This window comes from Ammodytes marinus, assembly GCF_949987685.1.
Source record: "Ammodytes marinus genome assembly, chromosome: 24".
Lineage (NCBI taxonomy): Eukaryota > Metazoa > Chordata > Actinopteri > Uranoscopiformes > Ammodytidae > Ammodytes > Ammodytes marinus.
In genome coordinates this window covers 9,743,978-9,770,330 of record NC_137228.1, presented here as the reverse complement: position 1 = coordinate 9,770,330, position 26,353 = coordinate 9,743,978, and the positions used below count along the sequence as shown (strand labels likewise).

Here is a 26,353-nt window from a genome sequence, read left to right as displayed (position 1 = left end):
CTTTCTTTCCTCACCCGGATGATACACTGTAAATAGACTAAGCTGCTTGCTTTTATGGAAGAATTGCAGTGTGGCAGCACAGATGGTATTTTATTTATTAGGTTCAGAAATACATCTGCTGACTAATCTTAGGTCCAACACACAATAACAGTGGAATAGGAAATCATGTTGTATTGTAGCATTCAGCTCGAAAGCCTCAGCTTACAATAAAAGGTCATTGTGGTGTGACAAGACTCCTTCTGCATCAGAACGATATAAACCTGTCCTTGACTGCTCCACCACAGCATTCATTCAAAAAGTCATTCGTCTTTGCTTTTAGTTTTCAATCTGGGAAACAAGGCGACTGCAAAAGACACATTTCGTTTACTAGCTTGAAAAGGTAGGCTACTGGAAGTGTATAATGTCCTAGGAGACCTGTGTTTCACTGGGAGAAGGATGCATCATGTTTAAACAGTACTGTCACTTTATAGTACAGAGGAAGTGCAGAAAATGAACCCCTTTGTGGCTCAACCCCGAACATACAACTTCAAGTGCACAGCCGATGTTAGACTGAAAAAACAATGCATCCTCTGTTCTTGTGTGAGGCCCTCTCTGCCAGACAACTTATGAAGAAAAAAATCTCCTTTTGGGCTTTCGGTTTCCACTCTGTTTTTTGCTGTTCCACCTTATTTTTGTAATTTTGTCTTTGTCTTTGTGTCATCGTTTTATTTGTCATTGTCTTATTGTGTCTTTTTGTGTTTTGTATCATTTAAACCTATAAACACAACTGCTGCTAGAGAGTGCCAAACTGTATTTTGCTGTGTATTACAATGACAATAAAATCCATGAATCCTTGAACCTTGAACCCCTTCCCAAACCTCCCCCCATGTCTTGTGTGTGTGTCCCAGGTGTGAGCGGCCTGTCCATGTCTCCAGTGGCATCCATGGCTAAGCTGCAGCGTCAGCACCGGCCTCTGGGGCGGACCCAGTCTGCCCCTCTGCCCCAGGGCAGCGCGGCGCAGGCCCACGCCCAGGCTCTGGCCCTGCAGCAGCTGGTGGTGCAGCAGCAGCACCAGCAGTTCCTGGAGAAGCACAAGCAGCAGTTCCAGCAGCAGCAGCTCCACCTCAACAAGGTGAGGGGCTGGGGAGACGCACGACCCAAACCAACAAAGCTTTGGCTGAGAAAATTCAAGGATTTAAGGAAGGGTGCCACGATATGTAATAGACATGGAGGGAAACAAAATACTGTTTACAGTACACTCCAAACAAACACAGAGAGCATAAATGACACTAGAAAAATGTACATAATTAATTTAATAAACAGTATAAAGGCCTTATGGTCAATGCAAAACACAATATGTGCAATATATAGCATCAGATTGGTATTTTCTAGTGCAAAAGGCATACATGGAAGGTCAGAAACGCAGCCATCAGCATTGTAAGAGTGTGTGGAATCTACTCTCTTTTTATACTCCCATGTTTCCTGTGAATATCGTCATTATAATTATTATATAACACTGATATATAACAGTTTGCTTAGTGTACACATGAAGGCAAGTGATGGACAGATCTGACATCACATTCAAATAAGCTGATAACTAATGAGGGCTATAAACCAGCGTGGGCCAAGGCAGGAGCTGTAGTGTATTTGTTTGTGTAGGTGGCAGCCAGTAACACAGCCAATAATGTGTTAGCTGTGGACATCTGTGATGTCCTTGATTTATTTCGCTGTTTTCTTTATCTCTGCCTGTCTCTCTCTCTGTAGTAATTAGTTTTTGCGAGTAGGTAGAGGCAGGTATGGGTTAACATGGAAAGCAGTGTGTGTGCTTGTGCCTGTGTGTGTGTGTGTGTGTGTGTGTGTGTGTGTGTGTGTGTATGTGTCTGTGTGTGTGTGTGTGTGTGTGTGTGTGTGCGCGTGTGTTTGTGTTTGTGAATGTTTGCATGCACGTCTCTGTGACTGCGTGGCTGAGGCAGTTGCCACGGACTGCGAGGTAACTTGTGTGCGCTGTCATGGCAACAGAGTGGAAGCCTGCGCCTTATATGGTCAGTGTAGGAAGTGATGCTGTGGACGGCGCTACCTATTCAAGGAGTGTAACTTGCTGGAGGAGAGGTGGGCGGATGAAACAAGGGATTTCCTCTCCTCCTCCTACGCGCCCCCCCCCTCCCGCATGCTCCGCTCTCTCCACATGCTTGAGAGCTCTCCAGTTGCTTGTAGCTTTTCTCTTTATAAGCTCCTGGCATTTCAAACCTTATTCTATTCTGTTGGAATAATCAGAATACGAGAGAGTGATTTGATATTGTATTGTGGATTTTATTGTGAGATTAGTGGCATCATTTTAGCTAGCTAGTTAGGTTGACAGCATTTCAAAAGAAGCTCATTTAAAAGCAGGTCTGGCTCCAGCCAATTATTTATTTATTTATTTATTATTATTCTTTCGGACAATTCCACACAATACACAATTTTCTCTTGCAAATATTCATACATCATACTTTGTGTTGTCCGAAGGGAGACGGAAGAAGCCAAAGGCTTATCAGGTCCCGCCCCCATTTTCATCAAATTCGGATTCAGATACACAGATTACTGTTACAAAATAAAAATAAAACAAACAAAAAACATTATTTTTTATATATATATAGCTATATATGTATATATATATATACATACACACACACATACATATATATATATATATATATATATATATATATACACACACATACATACACATACTTTTTTTTTTAAGAATCTGCAGTCCAATACACAGTCAAAATTATAAAAGTATATTTGATTTGCCGTTTTTCTAAAGAAACTGATAGAAAAACTATTTGCTGATATTGAATACCTATCGTAATCCAAGGTTTTCTCTAGCTTAGTTTAGCACGGGGAACAGCTGGGAGCAGAAAACTGGCTCTGTCAGGAAGTTACAAAAATGTGCCATCAGCACCTTTAAATGTCACTAAGTAAGATGGTATCTATATGTAGCCTTTTTAACTTGCACAAAAACGGAAGTAAAGGAAATAAAAGGTGAAGTTGTGTTTTGCCAGATTATTTATCGGTGGGTGGGTGACAGAGAGTTCTGCAGTGACAAAAACAACTTTGATGAACTCTCCCTTTTAAATACGAATCAAGCATGAAATTAATTGGGATCACTCTTATGTTCCCTGGCTTGAACTGTAACATGTAATATTTGTGCACATTTAAATCCTATTAAAGAGCTGGTAAACGTTAATGCTGTGTCATACTCTGCACCAGGCCACCTTGAAGCTTTCAAAGCTCTGGGAAACTCAAACACTTGTAGCTTAAGGCTTCCTGCGCGTGTGTTCAACAGCTTTCAAACGCACCTTTGAATGGTTTGTGTCATTGACAGTTAATGAATAGACGGCTGAATCACTGCTCGGCTAACAGCAGGCCCCAGAAATACTCGATGAAAAGCAGCACAACAGGGAGTGTGGAATGTCTCTGTTCGACGAGACGCATTTTGCCTCACAGTAAAGGAGGCAGAACTGCCGCTCACGTTCAATTAGAGCGGATAGGTTTAAAATGAGCCAGACAACAATCTTTTGGAGTAATCCAAATCAAGCTAGTTGAAAGAAGAATGCTCATGAGGAGGAGAGGGTGCTCCCATTTGACCGCTTCACAAGTTGTTGGGGGGAATTGTCACATCCTGTTGCTTTATTGTTTAAAGTAAATGTGACATCGTGGCTCTCCCTTCTTTCCTACAATGTGTTTCCCACAGATGATAGCCAAGCCGGGCGAATCCCCCGTGGGCCGTCAGCACCAGAGCCACCCAGAGGAGACAGAGGAGGAGCTGAGGGAGCATCAGGACTCTCTGCCACCGGGGGTCACCATCAAGCAGGAGCCCCCAGACCCACAAGACATGCAGGAGGAGGGCCTGCAGCAGCACAGGGAGAGGCTGGTCGAACAGGAGCTGCTCTTCAGACAGGTAGGGCAGAAGGAAAGGGAGGCGTGTGCTGTGCCCCTTGTATTAAGCTGTCTAAGAGAACACCTAATAAACCTTTAAACTACATATAGGATTGTATTTTTTTGGGTTGTGAAAATGTTGCTCTTTGTCTTATGCCATCTCTGGAACTATTATGAAATCACTTCTAAATGTGTTTTGGCTGCCATCTTTAGGCCATACGTTGTACTTGCAGCATGACAAGTATTGAAGATAATTTTCTTCAATTCAATTCACAAATGACATTACATTTTAAGAAAATTAACTAAAGTAAAACATTTATTAATGAATTACATTTTCTTCCCCTAATGAATTTCAATGTTCCGAAAACATCTCAACATGACAACTGCAGGATTTCATTTAGTTTATTCTCAGTTTTCTGTGTTTGTGTGTATGTGAGCAGCAGGCATTGTTGTTGGAGCAGCAGCGGATTCATCAGCTGAGGAACTATCAGGCTTCCATGGAGGCTGCCGGCTTGTCCATCTCCTTCCCAGGACACCGTCCCCTGTCCAGGGCCCAGTCGTCTCCGGCCTCAGCCTCCTCCTTCCCCATCAGTGTCCCGGCAAACGACCCTCCCATCAAACCTCGCTTCACCACAGGTCAGCACTGCCGTCTGTCTTTGTCCTAAACCTCTGTCAGGCTGCAAGAAGTATTGAGCCTGCCTTTGGTCTGCCTCTAGCATTCATTCATTTTTTTGGCTTTGAATTTCACTCCCTCCCTTCCGAGTGCAACGGGGACTGAAAGGCAAAAACAGCCATCCAAAAAGCAGATGAATTGGCCAAAGAAGACAAATATGATAAAGGAAGCTGTGAAGAAATGGTTTATGAAGACAGCATAAAGCTTCCCGCGATAAACTCACACATCGCCCTGAAGAATAGTTGAAGATATTTTTATAACAATTTGGCCTACTTTACTCCCACTCCAATAACTGCTTAGAAAATGTTAGAAAAACAGTTGCATAAGAACGAGAATATGCAGCTGTAGATGTGTCTGAACACAATGTGAGTAGCTAAGATTTGTGCCCTGATTGACTTTAGAAATAGTATTTTCATTTGACTAAGTGTGTGTTTTCTGTGTGCGTTGTCCTCAGGCCTGGTGTACGACTCTCTAATGCAGAAGCACCAGTGTATGTGTGGGAACACCAACAGTCACCCGGAGCACGCCGGGCGCATCCAGAGCATTTGGTCTCGACTGCAGGAGACTGGACTCAGAGCTCAGTGTGAGGTAAGTTAGAATAATAGGAAAAGACAAAAGACTCCCACAGCGGACTGCACACAAAGTTGTAAACTGCATATGAGAGTTGTATCCCTCTGTGTGTAGTGTATCCGTGGGAGGAAGGCCACTCTGGAAGAGCTGCAGACGGTTCACTCTGAAGCCCACGTCCTGCTGTATGGAACCAACCCTCTCCGTCAGAAGCTTGATTGTGAGCGAAAATATACACAATAACACACATAATTAAAATGACTCAACCACCAATATCAAATCCTTGATTTAATATTTCCTGATCACCAGGTTCAATCACTCCCATGTTCGTACGGCTACCGTGTGGAGGTGTAGGGGTAAGTAACCCTCACATTCATGGAGTGTTTTAAAGCAGCATGACAGCAGTGTGGTGTCTAAATGATGCAATCTATCTAATAATAATCCAATAATATAAAAAAAACTACGCAAAAGTCATTGTCATTTTATGGAGAGACAAGGCACCTTTCAAACATAGAGATGGTTCAAAGTGCTTAAAGTGCTTTTTTGAAACCAGTGTCTTTGAGCAGTTTGGCTGGTTAAATGTAGTGGATTTAGCTTTGATTCAGGTGTGTCCTGTGCTTTCAGGTTGACAGTGACACCATTTGGAACGAGGTGCACTCCTCCAGCGCGGCTCGTCTGGCCGTCGGCTCGGTGGTGGAGCTCGTTTTCAAAGTAGCCACCGGGGAGTTGAAGGTACCCGCTGACACGCTCGTCCAGCTAGTCTTTCTTTCTTTCTTTCTTTCTTTCTTTCTTTCTTTCTTTCTTTCTTTCTTTCTTTCTTTCTTTCTTTCTTTCTTTCTTTCTTTCTTTCTTTCTTTCTTTCTTTCTTTCTTTCCCACATCAACAAGAAGACATGTACGCTTCGTTATCATCTCAAAGGCAACATTTGGAAACACATTTGTTCAAAAGTAGGCCATTTCAAATGATTCCAGCATAATTTGTTGTCTTAAAGAATTAGGCTTTTGTCATACACTGCAGACTGCGGTGTATGAATGTTAATAAATGAGGTAACGTTTTCATTCATTAGGCATTTTTTTGTTGAAAAGTCACTCAAGCGATGGATATCAACATCTCTGTCTCTCCCCAAAAATGCTTTTTTGCAAGCTCATAAAAATGTTGTGTAAGCTGAGTTTGGAACCCTAATCTATTACTGATGGTACCACTTATTGTTGTAGCTGCAGTTTAATTCTTAGTACTTAAGGTAAAGGTGCTTTACCTTTATCTTGATTGTTTCCCATTCAGAAGCTGCCTTTCTAAACATTAGAGCTGCCCGCTGCTCTCTGTGTTTTGAGTGTGTATCGCACTAAATGACAGGGTTCTTAGCGGTGGTTCACCACTGATTCGTAAACACTTCAGTGGCGATCATTGCCGCTAACAGTCGCTCCTATCTGTCTGTCTGTCTGCAGAATGGTTTTGCTGTGGTCCGCCCTCCTGGACACCACGCTGAGGAAAGCACTCCCATGTAAGGCCACAGCCGTCGCCACACTCAGCTGGAGCCACTTAATCTGTGCATATACAAATACCAGCGGGCTCGTCTGGACTAGAAATCACATAAACTATTGGGTTTATTTGCACATTAAGTACCACAAGCCTTTTATTCTGCCAGCTCTTTCAGAACTGAGCTATTTATTTTGCATATCCTCCTCACAGTGTGTTTGAAACGCACTATGAAAACATGAAAATGGAGCAGGAAAGTGCTTTGGCACAGTTATTTCACAACACTCAGCCCTCCCTCCAATTGCTTTGTGTTTCAGGGGTTTCTGCTACTTCAACTCCGTGGCCATTGCAGCCAAACTGTTACAGCAGAGACTCAACGTCAACAAGATCCTCATCGTGGACTGGGTCAGTCTCTTGAGCACCCGCGTCTCTATCGTGTGATGTAGAGTTCGATTTTCTTTTTTTTAAAGGCTCGCCAAAGTTGTGATTGTATCATGTGTCTGCTGTCTAACCCCTTAGGACGTTCATCACGGCAACGGCACCCAGCAAGCATTTTACGACGACCCAAACGTCCTCTACCTGTCCATCCATCGCTATGACGATGGCAACTTCTTCCCAGGAAGTGGAGCGCCTGACGAGGTGAGTGACGGTAACCTTGTAAACTGAGCAAAATACTGATGTGTGTTTAAAATGTACTGGACAATTGGGAAGTGTGTACTTCAATCCACTCACATGACCAAAATTGAGAACAAATATTCACAAAAATGACCACACATTACTAAACGTGTGCAGCTTTTATCTCTCTTATGAGCTACTTAATTGAATGTTTTAGAGTTTTGAAAGGTTGGTTGGCCACTGTGAGCTTAAGGGAATTGCGACAGACATTTATAACAGCTGTAAATAAGGGGAAACGAAACAGCAAACAAGCAGATTTGGTGTGTTTTTTTTTGGTATAGATGTATGAGTCACGCATGTGCTTCTCTTTGCAGGTGGGCAGCGGGCCTGGAGTCGGATTCAACGTCAATGTCGCCTTCACCGGAGGTCTGGATCCACCCATGGGGGATGTAGAGTACCTGGCTGCCTTCAGGTACCACATACAATATCACCAGATCACACTCAGACAAAACCAAAAGCCACTGCAGATGACAAAGTAGAGCCTGAGAGTTTGTCCTTAGAGCTGTAGCCTGTATTATACTCCCAATGTGTTTGAGGTTAACATGGGTTTTTAATAACATCATGCAAGTGTGGAAAACCTGCAAAACCAGCTAAATACATTGAATGTCCAAGTGTTAAAAGGTTATTGTCTTTTATTCTGAAAAATATGTATACTCCACCTTCCCTCTCTCAGGTCGGTGGTGATGCCCATAGCCCAGGAGTTTGCTCCACAGATCGTGCTGGTCTCCTCTGGCTTCGACGCTGTAGAGGGACACCCTCCTCCACTGGGTGGCTACAATCTGACCTCCAAATGTGAGTGGGAGATTAACTGAAGTATTTGTCTTATCGTGCACCTCAGCATTGGACCACAAAACAAAACCAAAACCAAACAAGTGCACAGTCGTCTGGCTCCAGATAAAATTGTGACAAAAATTTCAAATTAATTTCATGTTCTTTCTGTGACCTTTGCTCAGGTTTTGGCTATCTGACCAGGCAGTTGATGACCCTAGCCGGAGGCCGCGTGGTGCTGGCTCTGGAGGGGGGTCACGACCTCACCGCCATCTGCGACGCCTCGGAGGCCTGTGTGGCCGCCCTGCTAGGCCAGGAGGTAAGGAGGCCACTGTGTCTGAATACACAACAGCACATATTTTTATCTTGGATTATTTTATTGTTAATATTCTGTTTATATTCTTGAAGATGCCTTTTCCTATTCTCAAGGTTTATGTTATCTCTGTTTATTGTGTGAACGGTTTGACCCCCTTGTGGAAGGCATGTTTTGTGAACACAGCCCCCATGTCGTACGTGCGTTTACATTTTATTTGTGTGTGTTGTCTCCCCGTGCAGCTGGACCCACTGCCCAAGGCCGTGCTGGAGCAGAGGCCCAACCCCAATGCTGTTCGCTCTCTGGAGAAAGTCATAGAGACTCACAGTGAGTCAGCCTTCTGTAAAACTAAAGCGTTGTGCATTTTTCTTACTGTCAAACAAAACTATTTTCCTCCATGTCAGGAGACATGTTGATACTAAATGCCAAAGCTTTAATAAGATATTATCTGTAGACTTACCTCTGCTTTTCTTTCTCTTGCATCAGGTAAGTACTGGTGCTCGGTGCAGCGCTTCTCACCGCGGCTGGGACTCTCTCTGCTGGAGGCCAAACGAGGCGACTCAGAGGAGGCCGAGGCCGTCAGCGCCATGGCCTCTCTCTCTGTGGCTAACACCAACGCCATGGATCAGAGGTAAATGATAGTTAGCACTTGTATATTTAAAGGCTCCTACTCAACTGTTCCTTCATGATTCAGCTGACACTACCGTCTGTATAGTCCAGGTATGATTAAAATCAAGTTTGTGGCAATCATCCATTAGGCATGCTTTATAACGAAGACGTGAGATATCTGAACAATCACCAATCAGGTCAGCAGGTTACACACAGATACAGCTGCAGGATTCATCTGTGCGACGTGTCTTTGTGTCCCCCAGGCCGGAGGAGGAACCAATGGAGGAGGAGGAACCACTGTAACGGAGGGTGAGACCCGGGTGTCACACTGTCACCATTGACCTCTCCGGAAGAAGAGTCTCGACTGATCACTTCATTTAGTCGCACCCCTAACCCCACTCACCAATGTCAGTCACCTTGATTGGCGGCCCCTCGGCCCAATAAAAAAGAACGAGGGGAGAGGGGGTGGGCTCAGCCTCGGAGCAGGGAGCCAATCAGGAGACGGAGGACTGAATTAGGGGAAAAACAATTTAAAACATAACGGTGTTGCTCACGGCGACGCTCGCTCAGAGACTCCTTTTTTCTGTCAGTCTTCGCACCCCGGCGTTAGCCCCGTTAGAGGCTAACCAAGTGACCTAGGCAGCAGTGGAGTGTGTTTGGAGTTGGGGCGAGATCTCGCCGTAGAAAGGTGCAATGACGCTGCAGGATCATACGGTGCTTTACACAGCTGCCTTCTGACCACACACGGTATGGACACCAGGGACAGCAGACATTCCCCCGCTGTCACAGCAGCAGCTCGGGAGTTTCTTTAATCTTTTCTCGACTATTTTTCCCTCAGAAACAAGGGCATCGCAGCAACTGAGATAATATTTTACATGATGCGTTCACTGTGGACTTTGGCCAGCCGAAGCTTGAGCCGGCTTTTTAAACGAAGCGCTGACGACGAGACTGTCGCTGTCATGCCTGTCGCTGGAAAGTTTGACGAGTGAGAAGGAGTGCCTTGGTGAGGGTTCGGCTGGATTTCAGGATTGTTCAGGAAAAGATTGCCTTAAGTCAAAACCATGTTTCTCGCCGCGAGGAAACAGGGAAGACTGAAGAGTTTTCCAGGAGGAGAAACAACGCAAAAATAAAGCAAACAATCTTTCAGCATGTTTACTTGGTAATGTGACGAGGACAACGTTTATGTCTCTCACAGCCTCTCTTTTAGAGCTACTTTACTTTTGGATGGATCTATTTTTTTGTACAATACAAAAAAGTAAAGAAAGAAAGAAAACGCTTTGTTAAGGTAGTCGCCAGCTTCAGTAGAAAAAAAATGGTGCAAACACGGAGACCTTCAAAGAAGGATATTAGATGGAAAACTCTCAAGAAAAAAAGGTTTAGCCTTTGATGTAGCTTCCCTTTAACTGAAGTCGTTGCTTTTCTACACACATAAAGCATGCATTCGAGCAGAGAGACCAGAACGTATTTGCAGGATTTTTTTTGAATGTTATCCAAAAGAGAAAGCCAAGCAAGAAAAGCCAAAGCATGAGTTTGCATTTACAGTAGTACTTTTCACTCCACTTAGCTGGCAAGTCGACAAACATTTCCCGTGTTGGCCCTTTTAGATAAGGCTCCCAATACGCCCAGTTCAATGTTTACTGATTTAATCCTTTACAGACCAAGCAGGCGTTTTCTGTATGTGTGCCGATCGGCCCTCTCATACTTTTATTGCCGTTGGGCACCCATGTATATTGAATTTGAATATATTTTGAGAGCCAGTAGTTGGAATATTGCCAGTTTGTGTCTAAATAGTTGATTTCCACATCCAGTTGTCATTTTACAATATCAGAAAAAAAAAAAAAAAAAAAAACTGTTTGGGTAAGCCTGTTGACTTTTTATTTTTTATTGTATGAGATTATTTTTTTAACTTTTGTTTTTTCATCCAGATTTTGTTCTGTGTTTTTCTGGTTAGTTATAGGGCTGCCATTCACACACTTAGTACTATTGTCAAACTTTGTTGATCAAAAACTTTCTTTCTTGTATTTATCAAGAATAAGGAGCAACTTTTTCTTTCTTCCTTCCTTCATTCCCTTCTTTCTTTCTCTCTCCCTCTTTTTTTTCCACGGCTCTCTCGGCCCTCCCCGACATTTTCATCAACTGTGTATTTATAACTTGTGCTGTTTATAGGAGATTTGTATATGGAGAATTTATAAATGTACTCTAAACTAATGACAGCTATGATATTGTGTGCGACAAACAGTACGGTGTATGATGTTCTTCCATGGGCTTAAAAAAAACCGAGCAACATATTTATGTCTTCATCGACTGCACTTCTGTCTACACGTCGCCCCTTTTATTCCTTTAGGAGTGAAATCGTCAAACAGCACTACAATGAGTAAAAAAAATCACTATGCTTACTGTTTGATACAATTTTCCCAACGCACTTAGCTATTTTCCGACCGTAGATCACAACCACAAAATAGGTCGAGTGGCCGTTTGTTGTAGCTTGTTGAGTTTAAATTTGGAGAAAAAATAATGGGGAAAAGTGATATTTTAACTCGTTTTTGGATATCCGAGCACGTGTTGCACTATTATGTCAGGCTGTTTATGACATCTGCGTCTCCTTCTATTCTTTTCTTGCTTAACTTTAATTGATCGGACACTTGAAGAAAATCAAATTACACTGAAATGACCCCCCCCTCCTCTCACATTGCAGCTGCTTTGTGATTTGAGACGTCTATCATGTTCATTTTAAGTTGATATCATTTTATAAACTTGTAAAACTTGAGCTTAAGTTGATATTTTTCATGTCTGACAAAACATTCCACTCGTTACTCGTTACTCGTTAAATTTGGCTTTTTTTCTTATTTTAATATGTATATTTTTTTTAATAAATTCAAATACTACTCTTTTCTTTTTTTCGACGTCTGCTCGCGCCAACTTTAACTCTTTGCATGGTTTGTGAGTCAGCATGCCTGCTTGTCTATGTAACAAAAATGTATTTGCACAACAGAAGAAGAACACTGGAGGACTTTGAAAGGAAAAAAAATAAGAAAAAAAACACCTCCCACTGCGACTCCCAAGAGGCACCAGGCTCCGCAGAGACACATTTGATATTGTTCTTATTGAATATCGTTTTCCAACAAGTGGTTTCTTTTGAACTCCATTCAGCACTTACAACATGTACGGACTGTGCTAAAGAGAAACATGCTCTGCCAAAACTCTTGCTACATTCATACCGTAAAGATCTGAAAAATTCCCAAAGAATGTTCCTCTCTTTCAAAGTTTTTTTATTATTATAGCGGGCGAGGCGGATATCTTTTTAGAGAAGGATTTTGGAAAAAAGGGCATCCTTGTTTGACTGTCACACCCAACTTGGCCAGTTCTCTCTCTATATACAGAATATATAACCACTGTGGCTCAAGAGCAATTCTCGGTTTACATGTAAATGGATTTAAAGAAAAGAAACACGTTATTTTTTGTTTGTTGTTTGTCTCTATTGATGAAAACTGTTATCTTTCTTTCTTTGGGGCCTACGCTTTGGACATTTCATCTCTGACATCATCAATAAAATATATTTCTGAAAAATACTTGTGTTTGTGCCTTTTCTTTTTATATATGGAATGTACGGAGTATGGAAATAAAAGCTCCAAAGGTTTGGTTACAACAAGCAGTCTAAACAAAATCAATTCACCAGGGATTTTCTTATCACTTGTGAAGTGCATTATCTCCTCCTTATCCCTGACGGGATGGCAGAATTTCAGATGATCTATAACTGCTGATGCAAAGACATTTCATTTAGAGGTTCTGCTTTTATCTCTTCATTCAAACCAACACACAAAGTCCATGTTAGCACAACCAAAGTGTACATAATCAACAGTGCAGGTTGTGTTTAGAAATAGCTGGCCGGTTGCTTAACCCTGCCTAGTGTTTTCTGTTGTTGATGCAGGATATCTCCAGTGACTGGGGTCTGAAGGGAGATGAATTAGCTGCAGCAGCACGTGACTGTAGAGAGTGTCATCAGTGAAATGGAGACGACAGGCCTCTGGTTTGAGGAACTAGTACGAGGAGAGGCATGGAGCCTCAGCTGACTACTCGCTGAGTGGAAAATCAAATTACAAGAAAAGCAATATCACAAGTGTGCATGCAAAGCAGCAGCCATCAGGTGACCGCCTCACTCCTCTAATTAAACATTTCATTATTGATTCAAACGGTTTATCTAATGTATATGTGAGCAATGCTGAGAGGAGGAAGAAGAATAAATTGTATCCTCTCATATACACAGCCACATGAATAAAAGACCATTACAATTGATGATAAACTGCTTTTATGAATGAATGAATGAATTCATTCATAAGTAGTATAAGTGTTTTTAGATATGTATTACTTGTTATTTATATATTGTAATATTGTCATACACTGTAATTGCTGTACTTTCATATTGGTAATATCCTGATAAAAGTGTTCTAAAACAATAATAAACTAGAAAGATAGATAGATAGATAGATAGATAGATAGATAGATAGATAGATAGATAGATAGATAGATAGATAGAAACCTTATCCTTCAATCATAATAAACGTATTAATATAGATTAACAGACAGACTATTTATTCCTAAAGGGAAATTGTATTGTTTCATTACCAAAAAAAAAAAAAGTTTAATCACATTTTTAAATGTGCATCGTCAATTTCCTAACTTCCTTAATATGGGACAAATGGCAAAAAAAAATAGCTTAAGTCAAAAAATGAAAACAAAAATAAAATGTATGCGTGTGTGATAAATGTGCATTTAAGTGTTTGGTAAACAATGCAGCAGCGTATTGTGTCAGTGGACCAATGAGGGGAGGGCTCTTCCCTTTACCACGCAAACACTGGCCTGATATTTCCTCTCTGCTCACTGTCCCCACCGCTGCACCAGTGCGATGCACAGGCTGCAGCTTTGACACGATAACTCGACCCTTTTACCACCTCTCGTCTTTATTTAATTTTTTAAAAACTCGACCCTTGTTTTCCTTCATCTCGACTAAGCTGCAGCGGAGAAGGGTTACCGTTTTCTTTCTTCACAATGCCGAACATAGTTCTTTTTAGCGGGAGCTCGCACCACGACCTGTCCCAGAAAGTGGCCGATCGGCTGGGATTTCAGCTCGGGAAAGTGATCACTAAGAAGTTCAGCAACCAGGAGACATGGCGAGTACATTTTTTAAAACCTTAAACGGCGAATATTAACCATGTCCGCCCTTTTTTAAGCAGCTGCACGACTAAAGCATGTAGTGCATATCTTTTTTATATGTTAGCTGCTTCTTTTACCCATGTGGGTAAGTTAGCTCGAAGCTAACAATAGTTTACAATTCAGCGGGCAGTGTTGCAACGTCAACACGTGACTAAGCTATAGCCACATGTAAACACACCAGGCTAGCGAGCTAACGTCGTGTCGGGCCACATTTTTAACATGTTTCCCCCTAAAACCCACTATTTGAAGCCTTAAATGTTCCCAACATCTCCTTAATACGACTAAGAGTAGCTGATTGTGTTCATTCTCCGTTAAAATGGTACCCAGAGCTAGCAAATATGTTAGTTTTGAAGTTGTAATAATTTGTTTCGAGTGTGCAAAATTTGCTGTAACACCGCAGCCGTCTTCACTTAGCTAGCTATTCCGGATGCTGTATTGCTCGAAAACCATTAAATATGGCATACATGTATACAGGCATTAGTATGTTTGATATTGCAACGTGGAGTAAACGCAACAGTCGTTACATTTGAACAGAAAACAATCTCTTAAAGCCGTGAGGAGAGGGATGCGAGCTAACCTGTTACTTCCCTTGGGTTTACCTTAGCATGTGGCTAACAAGCGTCAGGCAAGGTTTAGGCGCCGTAAAATGGTTGTTAGATCTAATATTCTCCAAACACAAGAAGTACCCCCAACAGTCGAATAAGAATACAGTTATTTTATAGGTAGCTGTCATTATTGCCTGGTGTTCAGTTAACTTCCCACTGTGCTTAAATCACATCACATGCACCTAATTTGTGCTCATTTCCAAAGCCAAGCTGAACATTAGCACAATCACTGCCTGCACACTAGCAGCTACCCTTTAAAACGTGTGTATTACATCTGATTCTTCCTTAAGCAGACTTAGTGGACGCTTCTGTATGTTAGTTTGAACCCTTTTGCATGTTGAACTTTTGGCTTCAAGCTGGCCCTGAACTCATCACAGCACCGTTTGGTCCAGTGCAATTTTAAATCCAGCATAAGTACTTCTGGCTGAGGGGTAATGGGCCAGGGGTCAATCACTGATGCATTCACTGTATTGCGATGCACTTTGGATAAAAGCATCCACTGATAATGTTTTGTAATCTTTCCTTTTGCATTAGAACAAAGGTTGGAGAGTGTGCGTTAAGGTGTCTTGACCCCTCTCATCCCCCTTTAAGACCCTCTCTGCTAAACCACTTTTCAACCACCAAAATTCCAGGGAAGACTGGTTATCTTTTGGGGAGGTTTCTCTCTCTTGGGAATGCATCTGTTTGGCGGACACCAAGTGCAAAACAAGATTATTTTCACATTGTCGCAGGCTAACAGGAAGGTGGGAACGATCCCCAAGCCTTGTCTCTTCTCACAGCTCCAACTGGTTTTGTCAGGTGACTTGCAGAGGGAGTGGATTTATCAGAAATGAAATGTGCTGGAAGAGTATGTTTCTTTGCATGGAGATTAACTGTCCAGATACATTGAACTTGTTATTTGTCTATGCATAAATGCTGCAGTGACCCAAATGTATTGTATTCAAAGCTGGGCTGAGTGGTAACAACAAGTTGAGAACCTTCTTATTTAACCTGATGGTGTTTGTATTACTTACAGGAAGAAAATAACACTATGGAAGATGTGACTTTTACTGCTGTTTCATCATATTTGGCATTTGGTGCAGGGACTGTTTTGGTGGCTGTCCATCCTCCTGAATCCCTGAACATGCAGATGAGTGATTGTTGATGCTGACGCTACATTGAACCAGAAATAATTTACAAGAGTTCTGTTGTCACTTTTATAGCATCTTCAAACACAGGGATTTGTGCTGCTGCTTGACACAGGCACACACTCTGAAGGCATTTATTATAAACATGCACACACATACAGCAGATTTTTTCATGAATGTAATTACCAGAACATCTTTGCTATTTTTAAATAACCTGGAATAGATATTCAAGATATTCAGTTTGTGATGATATGAAACCTAAAGAGATTGTTTTTGCTTTGTTTTTTTTGATGTGATCCCTTTGCTACTGTGATGATGCTGTAAATTTCTCAAAAAAATGTGTATCTTAACATAAAGAATTAACTGCTGCTGGATTTATTTTCTGTAGCTCAATCAATTGAATAATCATTTTAGCTGAAGGAAAAATTGCACTTTAGTGAAAAATGTTGTGTGGTTGTTTGTTTTAAACTTTGTACTCTTTTTTTTAAATGGCGAATAACTGTTTCACATTTAGTATGGTAATGTTTTTGGGTATTGTAAGCCTTTTGCTCTTAGCAGGTTTTACTTTCAATATAACACTGACAGTTTTGTGTTTCTCCTTTTTTTTGTTCATAATCACACAACGATGCTAGAACACAGTAAACCAGCACGGCCTCCTTTTTTTTTTTTTTTTTTTTTTTTTTTTTTTTAGAAAAACGAGTGGCCTTGTGACTGCACAGACAAACCCTTTACATGTCCAATGATCACATGACTGAGGTCCTGGGGGTGGGGGGCCTGGTCACGTCTCTCTGAGGAATGTTTCACATGCACATGTTGCCTGCTTGATTTTGTGTGTGAGAATTTTAAGTGCACTTCTTTTACCACCTCCTAACGTGTTGTCCGAACAGCCCTCAGATGAAGAGGGATCCGGCTTCAACATGTCTATTCACATTCTGCTATTACATAACTTTGTACAGGTTTTGTCTCTGAGTCAAGGCTGAGTCAGTGTTATTAAATCTTTCATTGAAGCTTGATTATAAACTGATTAGTAATGTCTTCCCAAACAGTGTGGAAATCGGCGAGAGCGTGCGCGGAGAGGACGTGTACATCGTACAGAGCGGCTGCGGCGAAATCAACGACAACCTCATGGAACTTCTCATAATGATTAATGCCTGTAAGATCGCCTCCTCGTCCCGCGTCACCGCAGTCATCCCCTGCTTTCCCTACGCCCGGCAGGACAAAAAAGACAAGGTAGACACACACCCACACCACATCTACTGCTCTGATTACAGCACCATGGCCCATACATTGTTCTATACCTCCTATGATACCTCTTTTATAAATAAGCAATAACAAAACAACTGCTACAAGACTTGATTCAATTATACTTAAAGTGTGACCTTTTCACATAGACAGGTTGACTACTTTAACTACTTTTGCAGCCATTGTGTCATTGAGAATACTGGGTGAAGTCGGACTATAGCACTCACCTTTTGCTGCGGCCAGAATAATCTAATATTGACTCTTCAGACATTCCAGCAGGCTGAGAAATGGCTTTCTACTAACCTGCTTATCTTGTAAATCATTATGTGGCGACGATGCCTCAGTTGTTTTACTGTAGCAACAACAGCAGAGACGCAGGTCCATGAGAAGCAACAAGAGAGCTGGGTTTGCACCCAGGGGGAGAACTATACAGGGAATTCTCCTAATGTCACTCCCTCCTTTTTAACGCCTGTTTCAATAATATCAAATATCTCATGTTACTCACGTGAAGGTCACAGCTCTTCTGCAAGCGCTTGAGGGTTACAAGATTTCACTTTGTATAATGTGCCGATTGCAACCTTCCTATATACCACACACATTCAAGTCCAGTTCACACTTCACATCGTTAATATGAGAGTATTTTCAAGCTATAAGTGATAGGAGAACCTAACCTAACTGGTAAAACCTAACTGTCATTGTTGTTTGATCATCTTTGAATTCAAATAATCAGGTTAAAACTGGAAATTGAACACAGAAAAACTGCACTCTTTTTACTGTAGCTGTAGGGTACACGGCTCCTCTTCTTATTCTGTCATGGGCCTGAATCTCACGCAGCATCGTCTCCAGGTAGTCGAGTGTTTAGTCAACAAGCTGCTGCCTGACGTGTCAATCTACACAGTGTTGGCCTTTCCTCCGTGAACGAGCCTGCTTTTATAGAGTTACCACAATGAAAGGTCAGAGGAGAACTAGTCAATAGCACCTGAAAGGATTTCTAACCGCTTTGCAAAAAGGAGAGTAGTTAAAACCCATTCTCTCTTTTTATTTTTAAAGTTTCAAAATGTCTTACTCATCTCAAGTGACTGTGTCTTTCTGCATGTCCCAGAGTCGAGCTCCCATATCAGCCAAGCTGGTGGCCAACATGCTGTCAGTGGCCGGCGCTGACCACATCATCACCATGGACCTGCACGCCTCGCAGATCCAGGTTAGTGCTCTGGGGTTGACACTCTGAAGGATCTGTCTGTAACTAAGTATACTTAAAGGGGTAGTTCAGGATTTTAGACATAGGGCCTTATTCCCAAGTTAGCCTTGGTGTTCTTTATCAGTGGAGACAGTTTTCAACACATTTAATTCAGTCCTTCTAGTTGCAGAGTGCGCTCGTGCTAAGTTAGCGCACGGCATCGGGGGGATACCTAGCCTGCTACTAAAACAGTCGTACCCACTCCACAGTACACCTGAGGCCAATCAATTATAACGCCAGACTATCGATGTAAATGTCTGTGTTGATAGAATAATTTTAGAAATAAAACCAACCTCGCATCGCATGAATTATCGCATTTTGAGGGACTACTTTCTTAGCAGCAGCGGACTTTTACTTTGCTGTGTAACCAAATCACTACAGCAGAAAGTAAACAGAGCAGCGTGGGACAGAAACTGCACTGCCACCAGTCTACCGTCATTCTGTCCCGGTTCTCTGCTGCAGCTCCAGCGGGGGCTGTCTCTACAGACGCTCTTTCTCTTTCTGCCCTTTGAGCATCCCTCTCAATTCTTCATCAGTGTATTCCGGCTCGTACAGGTACGGGCAGCAGCAGGTAAACAAACTATTATAGAGCCTGTAACCTAGGTATTAGTCCGCCGCTGCCGCAGCCTACAAGGAATAAAGTCCCTCAAAATGCAATATGCGAGGTTGGTTTTATTTCTAAAATTATTCTATCAACACAGACATTTACATCGATAGTCTGGCGTTATAATTGATTGGCCTCGGGTGTACTGTGGAGTGGGTAAGACTGTTTTAGTAGCAGGCTAGGTATCCCCCCGATGCCGTGCGCTAGCTTAGCACGAGCGCACTCTGCAACTAGAAGGACTGAATTAAATGTGTTGAAAACTGTCTCCACTGATAAAGAACACCAAGGCTAACTTGGGAATAAGGCCCTATGTCTAAAATCCTGAACTACCCCTTTAACATGTTTGTTTATATGGATTATATCATTTTTAAATAGCACATTTTACACAATCACCTCTAGCTTGGTAATTGTTTTTGTGGAATTAGCGTAGTTTTTCTTCTACTTATCGGAATTGCTTGCTATCAGTCTCGCTATGTCTTCGGAAAACAGCTTTTACAAACTGGGATATGAATTGATTAATAATGTTATAAAGTGATTTCAGTCTTTGGTTTAAGAATGAGGGCTGCATTATGTTTTATATTATAAAAGTGTGTGGATTGAGAGACATTGGTGCTCCATCACTGTTTCCCGGTCTCCCTTAACACTTAGACCATTAGCTATTGGTAACTGTGTCTTTTTTTCATTGAAAGGGCTTCTTTGACATAGCCGTAGACAACCTTTATGCTGAGCCGGCCGTCCTGCAGTGGATCAGAGAAAATATTCCAGAGTGGAAAAACTGCTGCATTGTGTCTCCAGATGCCGGCGGAGCAAAGCGGTAAGAATATAACCCTGTGATACACGTGATAACGGCTGTTAAGCTGCACACTGCAAGGGTTGAGTGCTGCCTTGCACGTTTTAAAATGTAGTGAAATATTCAATGCAAGTCCTATTTAAAGCCTCTGATTCAATTCTGAGCTGCTCAACAGCAAAAGTCGTTGGCATTGAAAGTCTTAGTTCTCAGCCTCCCTTCCAACAATGCTCATAAAAATAAATTATGAAATTTAAGTTAAATAAATGAATTAACTTTTTGTTTTTAAATAGTCTCAAATCGGGGAAAAAAAGTAATTAAATAAATAGTGAAAAAAAAAGTGATTTTTTTTTTTTATTGTGTTTGAGAAAAAGTAAAAAGAAATTAAATGTTTGACAAACAGTCGGAGGTTGAGTCCTGGTCTAATGTCTCTCCTCTCCTCCTTCTCCTGTGTCCAGTGTGACGTCCATCGCAGACCGTCTGAACGTTGACTTTGCCCTGATCCACAAAGAGAGGAAGAAGGCCAACGAGGTGGACCGCATGGTGCTGGTGGGAGACGTCAAGGACCGCGTGGCCATCTTGGTGGATGACATGGCCGACACCTGCGGCACCATCTGCCACGCTGCAGACAAGTCAGCACTATTTTTAAATCGGACAAACTGAAACGGGGCCGGGGCTTTTATCTGGGTTCAAATAAGGATCACGGGCTGTTAGATGTGACTGCAGCATATTAATATTCATATTAAGTAACTTATCTATTGACATGTTGCACCTTTGATCCCTGTAAGGAAATCAGCCTCAATGTTAAGAAAGAATATGAAATGGGTTTCGGAATTATATTTGATGACACGAGTACAAAAAATTCAGCATTTTATTATGCATTTGAATAAACTGTTTGTCTTTCTACTCTTTCTTTTTGAATTTTAGGCTGATTGATGCTGGAGCGGTAAAGGTCTACGCCATCCTCACACACGGCATCTTCTCTGGTCCGGCTATCTCTCGCATCAACAGCGCTCCATTCGAGGCTGTTGTGGTGACCAATACCATTCCACAGGAAGAGAAGATGAAGGCGTGTCCCAAAATACAGGTACAGACAGACAGACTGACAATAGAAAAATAACAATACAGAGACACTTTGTGTTTTTTTTCCTGACATGTCTGACTCCTTGTTCCCTCCAGGTCATTGACATCTCCATGATCCTGGCCGAGGCCATCAGGAGAACCCACAACGGCGAGTCCGTGTCCTACCTCTTCAGCCATGTACCCTTGTAAAAAGAAAAAACTTCTCTGAAGACCAACTTTGTATTTATAAGCATCTCTTTTTCTTTTTTTGATAAGTTTATTTTTTTCCTTTTAGCTATAGTTTCAGTCTGGCCAACCTCGAAACACCACGAGGCATGGCCTTCAATTTTTAACCAACGGGTCCATTCTTTAACAATGAATTCATATTTGTACCTCGCATTGAACTCACTTTAAATGAAGCATTCCACTATCTCATTTCATATGAAATAGTTGGGCCTTTCCTGCTTCACAAAGTGATAGAAAAAGTTAAAAATGTTACTAAAAAACAACCAAAATAAAAAAATTAAAAGTGCACATTCCCCTCTTGAGTGTTTGCTTTAATGGCTGCTAAAAATGTTTAAAAATATATAGCCTAACCCTTGCTGTTGATATAAAATTGTCTGACGAGGTGTGGTGGGCGCCTTGCCCATGTTTCCAAAAGGTCATGAAAACCAGTTGAGCCCAAAGCTTGATTATAGTGTTAAGATTCTACAGTGATTTGTCAGTAATTGTCATCACAGCTGTTATGGGTCACTTTAGTTCGAATGAGTCAAGCTTCACCGTTTGCCTCTTGGTTGATTTAAAAAAAAAAGTTGGTGGAATAGTGTGATTACATTTTTTTTTAATATGTGTAACACTTGAAGCTGTTTCGTTGACAATAAAGCTTTGACAATGGCTTAAAGATGTTCTGTCCTGCTCCTCTGATTTCATCTTGACAATACGAAAATTCTGCATGCAACTCAACGACCCCCTTTCCCTCTTATATTTTCTCAACATCTTACGAAACTTTATGTCCCCAATATGTCCCATAGACCTCCTGTTTATACACACGTGTATATATATATAGATATATATAGATAGATAGCCTCAAAGCACATGCTGATGTTAACCAGATGACAGCACTATGACCCCATCAGGGCTATTTTGTCTAACTTGACAAGGCAGCTCCAGAGCCTCAGATGACTTCACAGATCACACACCTTTATTTATTTACAGATTGATTAGCATGAACCATAATACATGTTTCTACAGTAATATGTCATATCAGTGGAGTTTATTTTTTGTATACATTAAATATATGAATAAGAGGACATTGTAACTCATTCTTGATCCCTAATTTAGAAAAAGCTGTGCAATTTTTTTTATATTGCTTAAAATATTTCAGTTTGCGAAATTGAGGAGTACATTTTTTTTATTAAAGTACATTTTATTCGAGCATTATAGAACAACGTCTCTGGTAAAAACCTAAAAACGATTAAAATGTAACTTCATATTTATTTTAATTTATGTATTTAACATTAAGAAAAAATAGGATGGATTTAATTCAGGCAAGAGTCAGTAACAATCTATGCAAGACGTTCTTTGGCAACATCACAAGAAACACGTTTTCTTCTAATGGTCGAAATATTCTATGTTGACATTTAGATGACCTTTCATTTGCCATAATAATAAGAATAGTCCAATCATTCACAATGACTCTTTGAAACCTCTGATGTCTAAAATATATGAGAAACGCAAGAAAATCATTACATTTTTTAATATACGAATGCACTCTTTTACTGCACGATACTACAAACATATTCCTTTAATATGGAACTGAACTGCTTTCATCGGCGAGACAAATGTGTCAAACTGCCACCAGGGGGCGCCATTTCTACATTAACGTGCAGCCAGAGCAGCTGCAGACAGACAACACTAATGATGTGCAATTAGAGTCACATGTCATGAGTCATTTCCAAATCAAATGCAGTTAAACCACCTCTCGTTCAACTAAAGCAGTTATAGCTATGATAAACGGTAGGGTATAGTATGGATAACACGCTGACCCAACAGTGTAGTGTGTGCAGTTCAGCTTGGATAAACAATGATCCGTATATTTCTTTCCCTCTCTGGGATGTGCTGATATCAGGCTGATATGAGGCTCCTTACAGGGGCTTTCTTCAGTGTTTAGTTTCGGTATGTTTCGCGCCTGTCCAGCAGGGGGACGCTGAGCTCGGGAGCTGGTGATGATGTCAGATGTCATTAGCATATTTCAGACTATATGAGATGCTTGCGCAAAGACGCGCCACTACTGCTGCAACACACTGACCAGAGACGTTCCAGCCATCCAGCATACACTCCGGTAAGCACCACGAAACAATTCACTCCTATTGTTTGAGCTTCACTGCCTTCAGCTTTCAATCTCAACTGTTGGATACATGTAAGGGGCGTGAGCCGGGCAGATATATTGAGCCAAATAGATGAAGGACAAAAAAAGGGAGATTCTTGTTTGTAGGTGATTAGCTTGTTTTTATGCGTTCAAAAAGCTCATAAACCGGGGATAATGTGGAAGCAGGGCGTGTGTGTGCTTGTGAGTGTTCATGTCATTGTCCTGAGCGCACACATTCACGTGCAGCAGCCCCATTTCCTTTGTTGCCTTGTTGTGGTCGAGCTTCGTGCGCCTGGTTCTGTTAACTCAAACAATGCGTTAAAACTGCGACTAATGCGCTTTTTATTTGTGCCTCGTGGAAGCCCTGATGGGTATCTATCTCTGAGCCTGTTGGGAAATGTTTGGCGTTGGCGTTTAACTTGGCTTTGTCAGACCGAGGTGTACGTGGAGAATCTGGGCGGTGGTCCCTTCAGATTGCACCCCAGGGGAGGGAGAAGTAGCCTACGTGACAAGTGAATTTGCGGATGTTACGCCGCTTCCATGTGGAAAGCCCCTGCTCGGACACACACACACACATTCAATCTCTAGATTAAAATAAGTTTTTCAAATATTTTGACGAATATTTGCCCATAAGCATGCCTTGTGCCTCCTCTTTTATTTTTTCCTCGGTCTGCCCAGCATGGGAACTCCCATTGTTATGTAAATGTCCCCTTGTGGACTGGCTCTTCATTGTCTGGAGCTGCCTGTCTCCCTGTGTGTAACATCCCTCGGGCTTCGTGTTGAATAACGGGAAAGGATGGATGCATGGCAGACTAGTGGAGCCAGGCGAACAAAAGACGAACGCTTGCAGCCGCGCACATTACACTGAGAAGTAGCCTAGGCAATGCGGTTGCGCATGTAGTTATACAGATTTGACCACTGAGATTTTTGGCAACGCCCTTTATCTGATTTAAGTAAGTGTAGACCACATGCTCAGGTGGTATGTTCCTCTTTTAAAGAAAAACCTCAAACATTACAACAGCCTGATGAATCTACATCGGCTATTTATTTAGTTTCAGATTGAATACTTTAATGAGAAGTGAGTTATATTTTTTTTTAACATGTCCGCCTCCTTCCCCTTATCTCACACAGAACATCCGCAACAATGAGCGACAAGCCTGATATCTCAGAGGTGTCCAGCTTCGACAAGAGCAAGCTGAAGAAGACTGAGACGCAGGAAAAGAATCCCCTGCCCTCAAAAGAAAGTAAGGCTCAAGTACCTGCAACCAAAGGCATTGAGTGTTTGGGGGGGAGGCATGACATCATATTAAACTCAACTGTTTAGAAGATGTTGCTTGGCACATTTTCTTTTATCCAGTGTTTTCTGTTTTGGATTCTGACCTTTTCTCTCCCTCTCTCCTCCACAGCCATCGAACAGGAGAAGGCAGCGACATCATCGTGAAGCCCCTCCCTTCCCGTCATGCACTGTACACCTCCCCAATACCCCCTCCTTCCTCCCGCATTGCCTTGTTTTCAGTCACTTCTTTTTAGCTGTATAACTTTGTAACCGAAATTATGAAACGACGACAATAACCGAGCTGCACAGCCTTTTGGACGGATGAGGCCTTCGTCAGCAGTCGCCCCCGCCAACTCCTATGTCACCGGCCCCTCAACAAATGCCACCTTAACCGCCTACACGCTTGAGGGGCGGGAAAGAGGAGGAGGATTTGTGTGTGTGTGAGACTGCAGAAGGTGCACATCTCCGACATGCATTGGAGAGGCCTAAGGGACGGGGCGTGGCTCTCGTCCAAGGAAGTCAATCACCGTCTCACCCCACTTCCTATGTGGCTGCTTTCTGCGCCCCAAAGCTGAGGCGTCAAGCTTTTTGTCTTGTTTTTTTTTTCTTCTAATTTTTGGGAAAATGCACAACTTTATTTGTACGCTGGCCAAAATGTAAATGCCCCCAAAAAATTGATACTGTTGTGTGTCACAACGGTTTTTTTTTTCTTTTGTATGTACACAAGGATTGAGGAGAAAAAAAAATAAAAAGAAGTGTAACGGATTCCATCTAGATCTGGGAAGATGCTCAAATGGACCTTATTTATGGTTAAATTGTAGCTTACTTTGGCCCTTTTCATCAAAAGGATTCGGGAGAGCTTTTGCGTTGCATTTTGTTTAAAAAAAAAAAAAAAAACATCTATAACCGGAAATCAATTCCATGTTTTTGCTTTCAACCATAGATGAAAATTCTTTGGAGTTCCAGCAGTCATGTTACTCTGCCACAAACCATTACCAGAAATGGAAAACCGTGAAATGTTGTAATAAAAAGAATTTGTTACTAAAAGAACTGTACTGCAGAGTGATTTATTTCTTCTTTCTGGCAACTCCTCCCAACGCACAACCCCGTTTTGGCAATCTTCCCTCCACATGAGCAGACGTTCATGCAACATTGTAGCTTGCAGTTGGACTGCTCGTCTCGGAGTAACCCACTTTCCATGCTATCTCACGCCCGAGACAATCCTTGCACGTTACTTAACTTAAGGGATGAGGATGTGCACTATTGAAAGGCTTAAACATCTTGCAGGGATTTACCAGCACAGAAGTTTAGTTTGTAAGTCTGTGTAGAAAGTTAATTGTTGGACCACCTCACAAAGCCCAGTGTCGGCTAAAAAACTCACTTTAAAGCTGGCAATACTGCAGGGAAAAATGGTCTCCAGGAAGTAGACTGTGCCCCCTAAAAATAATGTTGAGGATTATTTCTTAGCCGTGCCCTATTTTAAGACAGAACAAAAGGTGCACCAGGAGACTTTGCTCATGTAGCTGTCGTCTGCTTTGATGCTTATGGGTCAGTGTGCCCTGACCCAAGTAGCCTACAGGGTGTGTATCCTGAGGGAGATTTACTCAGCCCAAATTAGCCACAGCCCGCAAAGCCCTAATGTTATTACCATGACATGGCTGACGGTGCCTGTAAACTCCAAGCATGTGGAGGCATATATGTTATGATCCTTGCTATTATTGAATTGAGACAGGGTTGGGCCTTTGTGGGAGGCCAACCCTTAAGCAGCACGGATACACTGTCCATCAATGTGGCATAAATCAACCTCTTGAAGTGAGTCTGGTGCGTGTCTATTGTGTTTGTATCTACGTTGT

General features: G+C 41.9%; 3 protein-coding genes across 7 annotated transcripts in view; all 3 read left to right on the top strand.

The window, feature by feature from the left end:
- LOC307269975 (histone deacetylase 4-like) overlaps positions 1 to 12,537 on the top strand; it is a gene marked incomplete at its 5' end in the record, with an annotated part of 49,166 nt that extends 36,629 nt beyond the window's left edge. For all 5 annotated transcript variants that reach the window (XM_080053082.1, XM_080053083.1, XM_080053081.1 and 2 more), the window contains 16 exons: positions 888 to 1,111; positions 3,716 to 3,922; positions 4,341 to 4,536; positions 5,028 to 5,161; positions 5,258 to 5,360; positions 5,450 to 5,496; positions 5,765 to 5,872; positions 6,586 to 6,641; positions 6,934 to 7,021; positions 7,136 to 7,255; positions 7,606 to 7,703; positions 7,965 to 8,083; positions 8,245 to 8,378; positions 8,615 to 8,699; positions 8,859 to 9,003; positions 9,245 to 12,537. In XM_080053082.1, the coding sequence (XP_079909208.1) occupies positions 888 to 1,111; positions 3,716 to 3,922; positions 4,341 to 4,536; positions 5,028 to 5,161; positions 5,258 to 5,360; positions 5,450 to 5,496; positions 5,765 to 5,872; positions 6,586 to 6,641; positions 6,934 to 7,021; positions 7,136 to 7,255; positions 7,606 to 7,703; positions 7,965 to 8,083; positions 8,245 to 8,378; positions 8,615 to 8,699; positions 8,859 to 9,003; positions 9,245 to 9,284 (1,904 nt within the window). In that variant the 3' untranslated portion in view covers positions 9,285 to 12,537. The remainder of the gene's footprint in view (positions 1 to 887; positions 1,112 to 3,715; positions 3,923 to 4,340; positions 4,537 to 5,027; positions 5,162 to 5,257; positions 5,361 to 5,449; positions 5,497 to 5,764; positions 5,873 to 6,585; positions 6,642 to 6,933; positions 7,022 to 7,135; positions 7,256 to 7,605; positions 7,704 to 7,964; positions 8,084 to 8,244; positions 8,379 to 8,614; positions 8,700 to 8,858; positions 9,004 to 9,244) is intronic.
- A 1,322-nt stretch (positions 12,538 to 13,859) lies between these two features.
- LOC307270110 (ribose-phosphate pyrophosphokinase 2) lies at positions 13,860 to 21,757 on the top strand. The gene is made up of 7 exons (XM_080053273.1): positions 13,860 to 14,149; positions 16,971 to 17,154; positions 18,269 to 18,367; positions 19,697 to 19,821; positions 20,253 to 20,426; positions 20,722 to 20,881; positions 20,974 to 21,757. The coding sequence occupies exons 1-7, from the start codon at positions 14,028 to 14,030 to the stop codon at positions 21,064 to 21,066; spliced, it is 957 nt and encodes a 318-aa protein (XP_079909399.1). The 5' UTR covers positions 13,860 to 14,027; the 3' UTR covers positions 21,067 to 21,757.
- Positions 21,758 to 23,048: 1,291 nt separating this feature from the next.
- Positions 23,049 to 25,550, top strand: LOC307269764 (thymosin beta-12). Its single transcript, XM_080052794.1, has 3 exons — positions 23,049 to 23,197; positions 24,356 to 24,468; positions 24,631 to 25,550. Exons 2-3 carry the CDS (start codon positions 24,369 to 24,371, stop codon positions 24,663 to 24,665), a joined length of 135 nt encoding a protein of 44 aa, XP_079908920.1. The 5' UTR covers positions 23,049 to 23,197; positions 24,356 to 24,368; the 3' UTR covers positions 24,666 to 25,550.
- The last annotated feature ends 803 nt before the right edge of the window (positions 25,551 to 26,353 follow it).

Excerpts from the sequence above, each read along its gene's own strand:
- LOC307270110 (XM_080053273.1), top strand. The coding sequence starts at position 14,028 with ATGCCGAACATAGTTCTTTTTAGCGGGAGCTCGCACCACGACCTGTCC. Across the intron at positions 17,155-18,268 it reads GGCAGGACAAAAAAGACAAG|AGTCGAGCTCCCATATCAGC; the intron begins GTAGACACACAC and ends TGCATGTCCCAG. Across the intron at positions 19,822-20,252 it reads GATGCCGGCGGAGCAAAGCG|TGTGACGTCCATCGCAGACC; the intron begins GTAAGAATATAA and ends TCCTGTGTCCAG.
- LOC307269764 (XM_080052794.1), top strand. The coding sequence starts at position 24,369 with ATGAGCGACAAGCCTGATATCTCAGAGGTGTCCAGCTTCGACAAGAGC. Across the intron at positions 24,469-24,630 it reads TCCCCTGCCCTCAAAAGAAA|CCATCGAACAGGAGAAGGCA; the intron begins GTAAGGCTCAAG and ends TCTCCTCCACAG.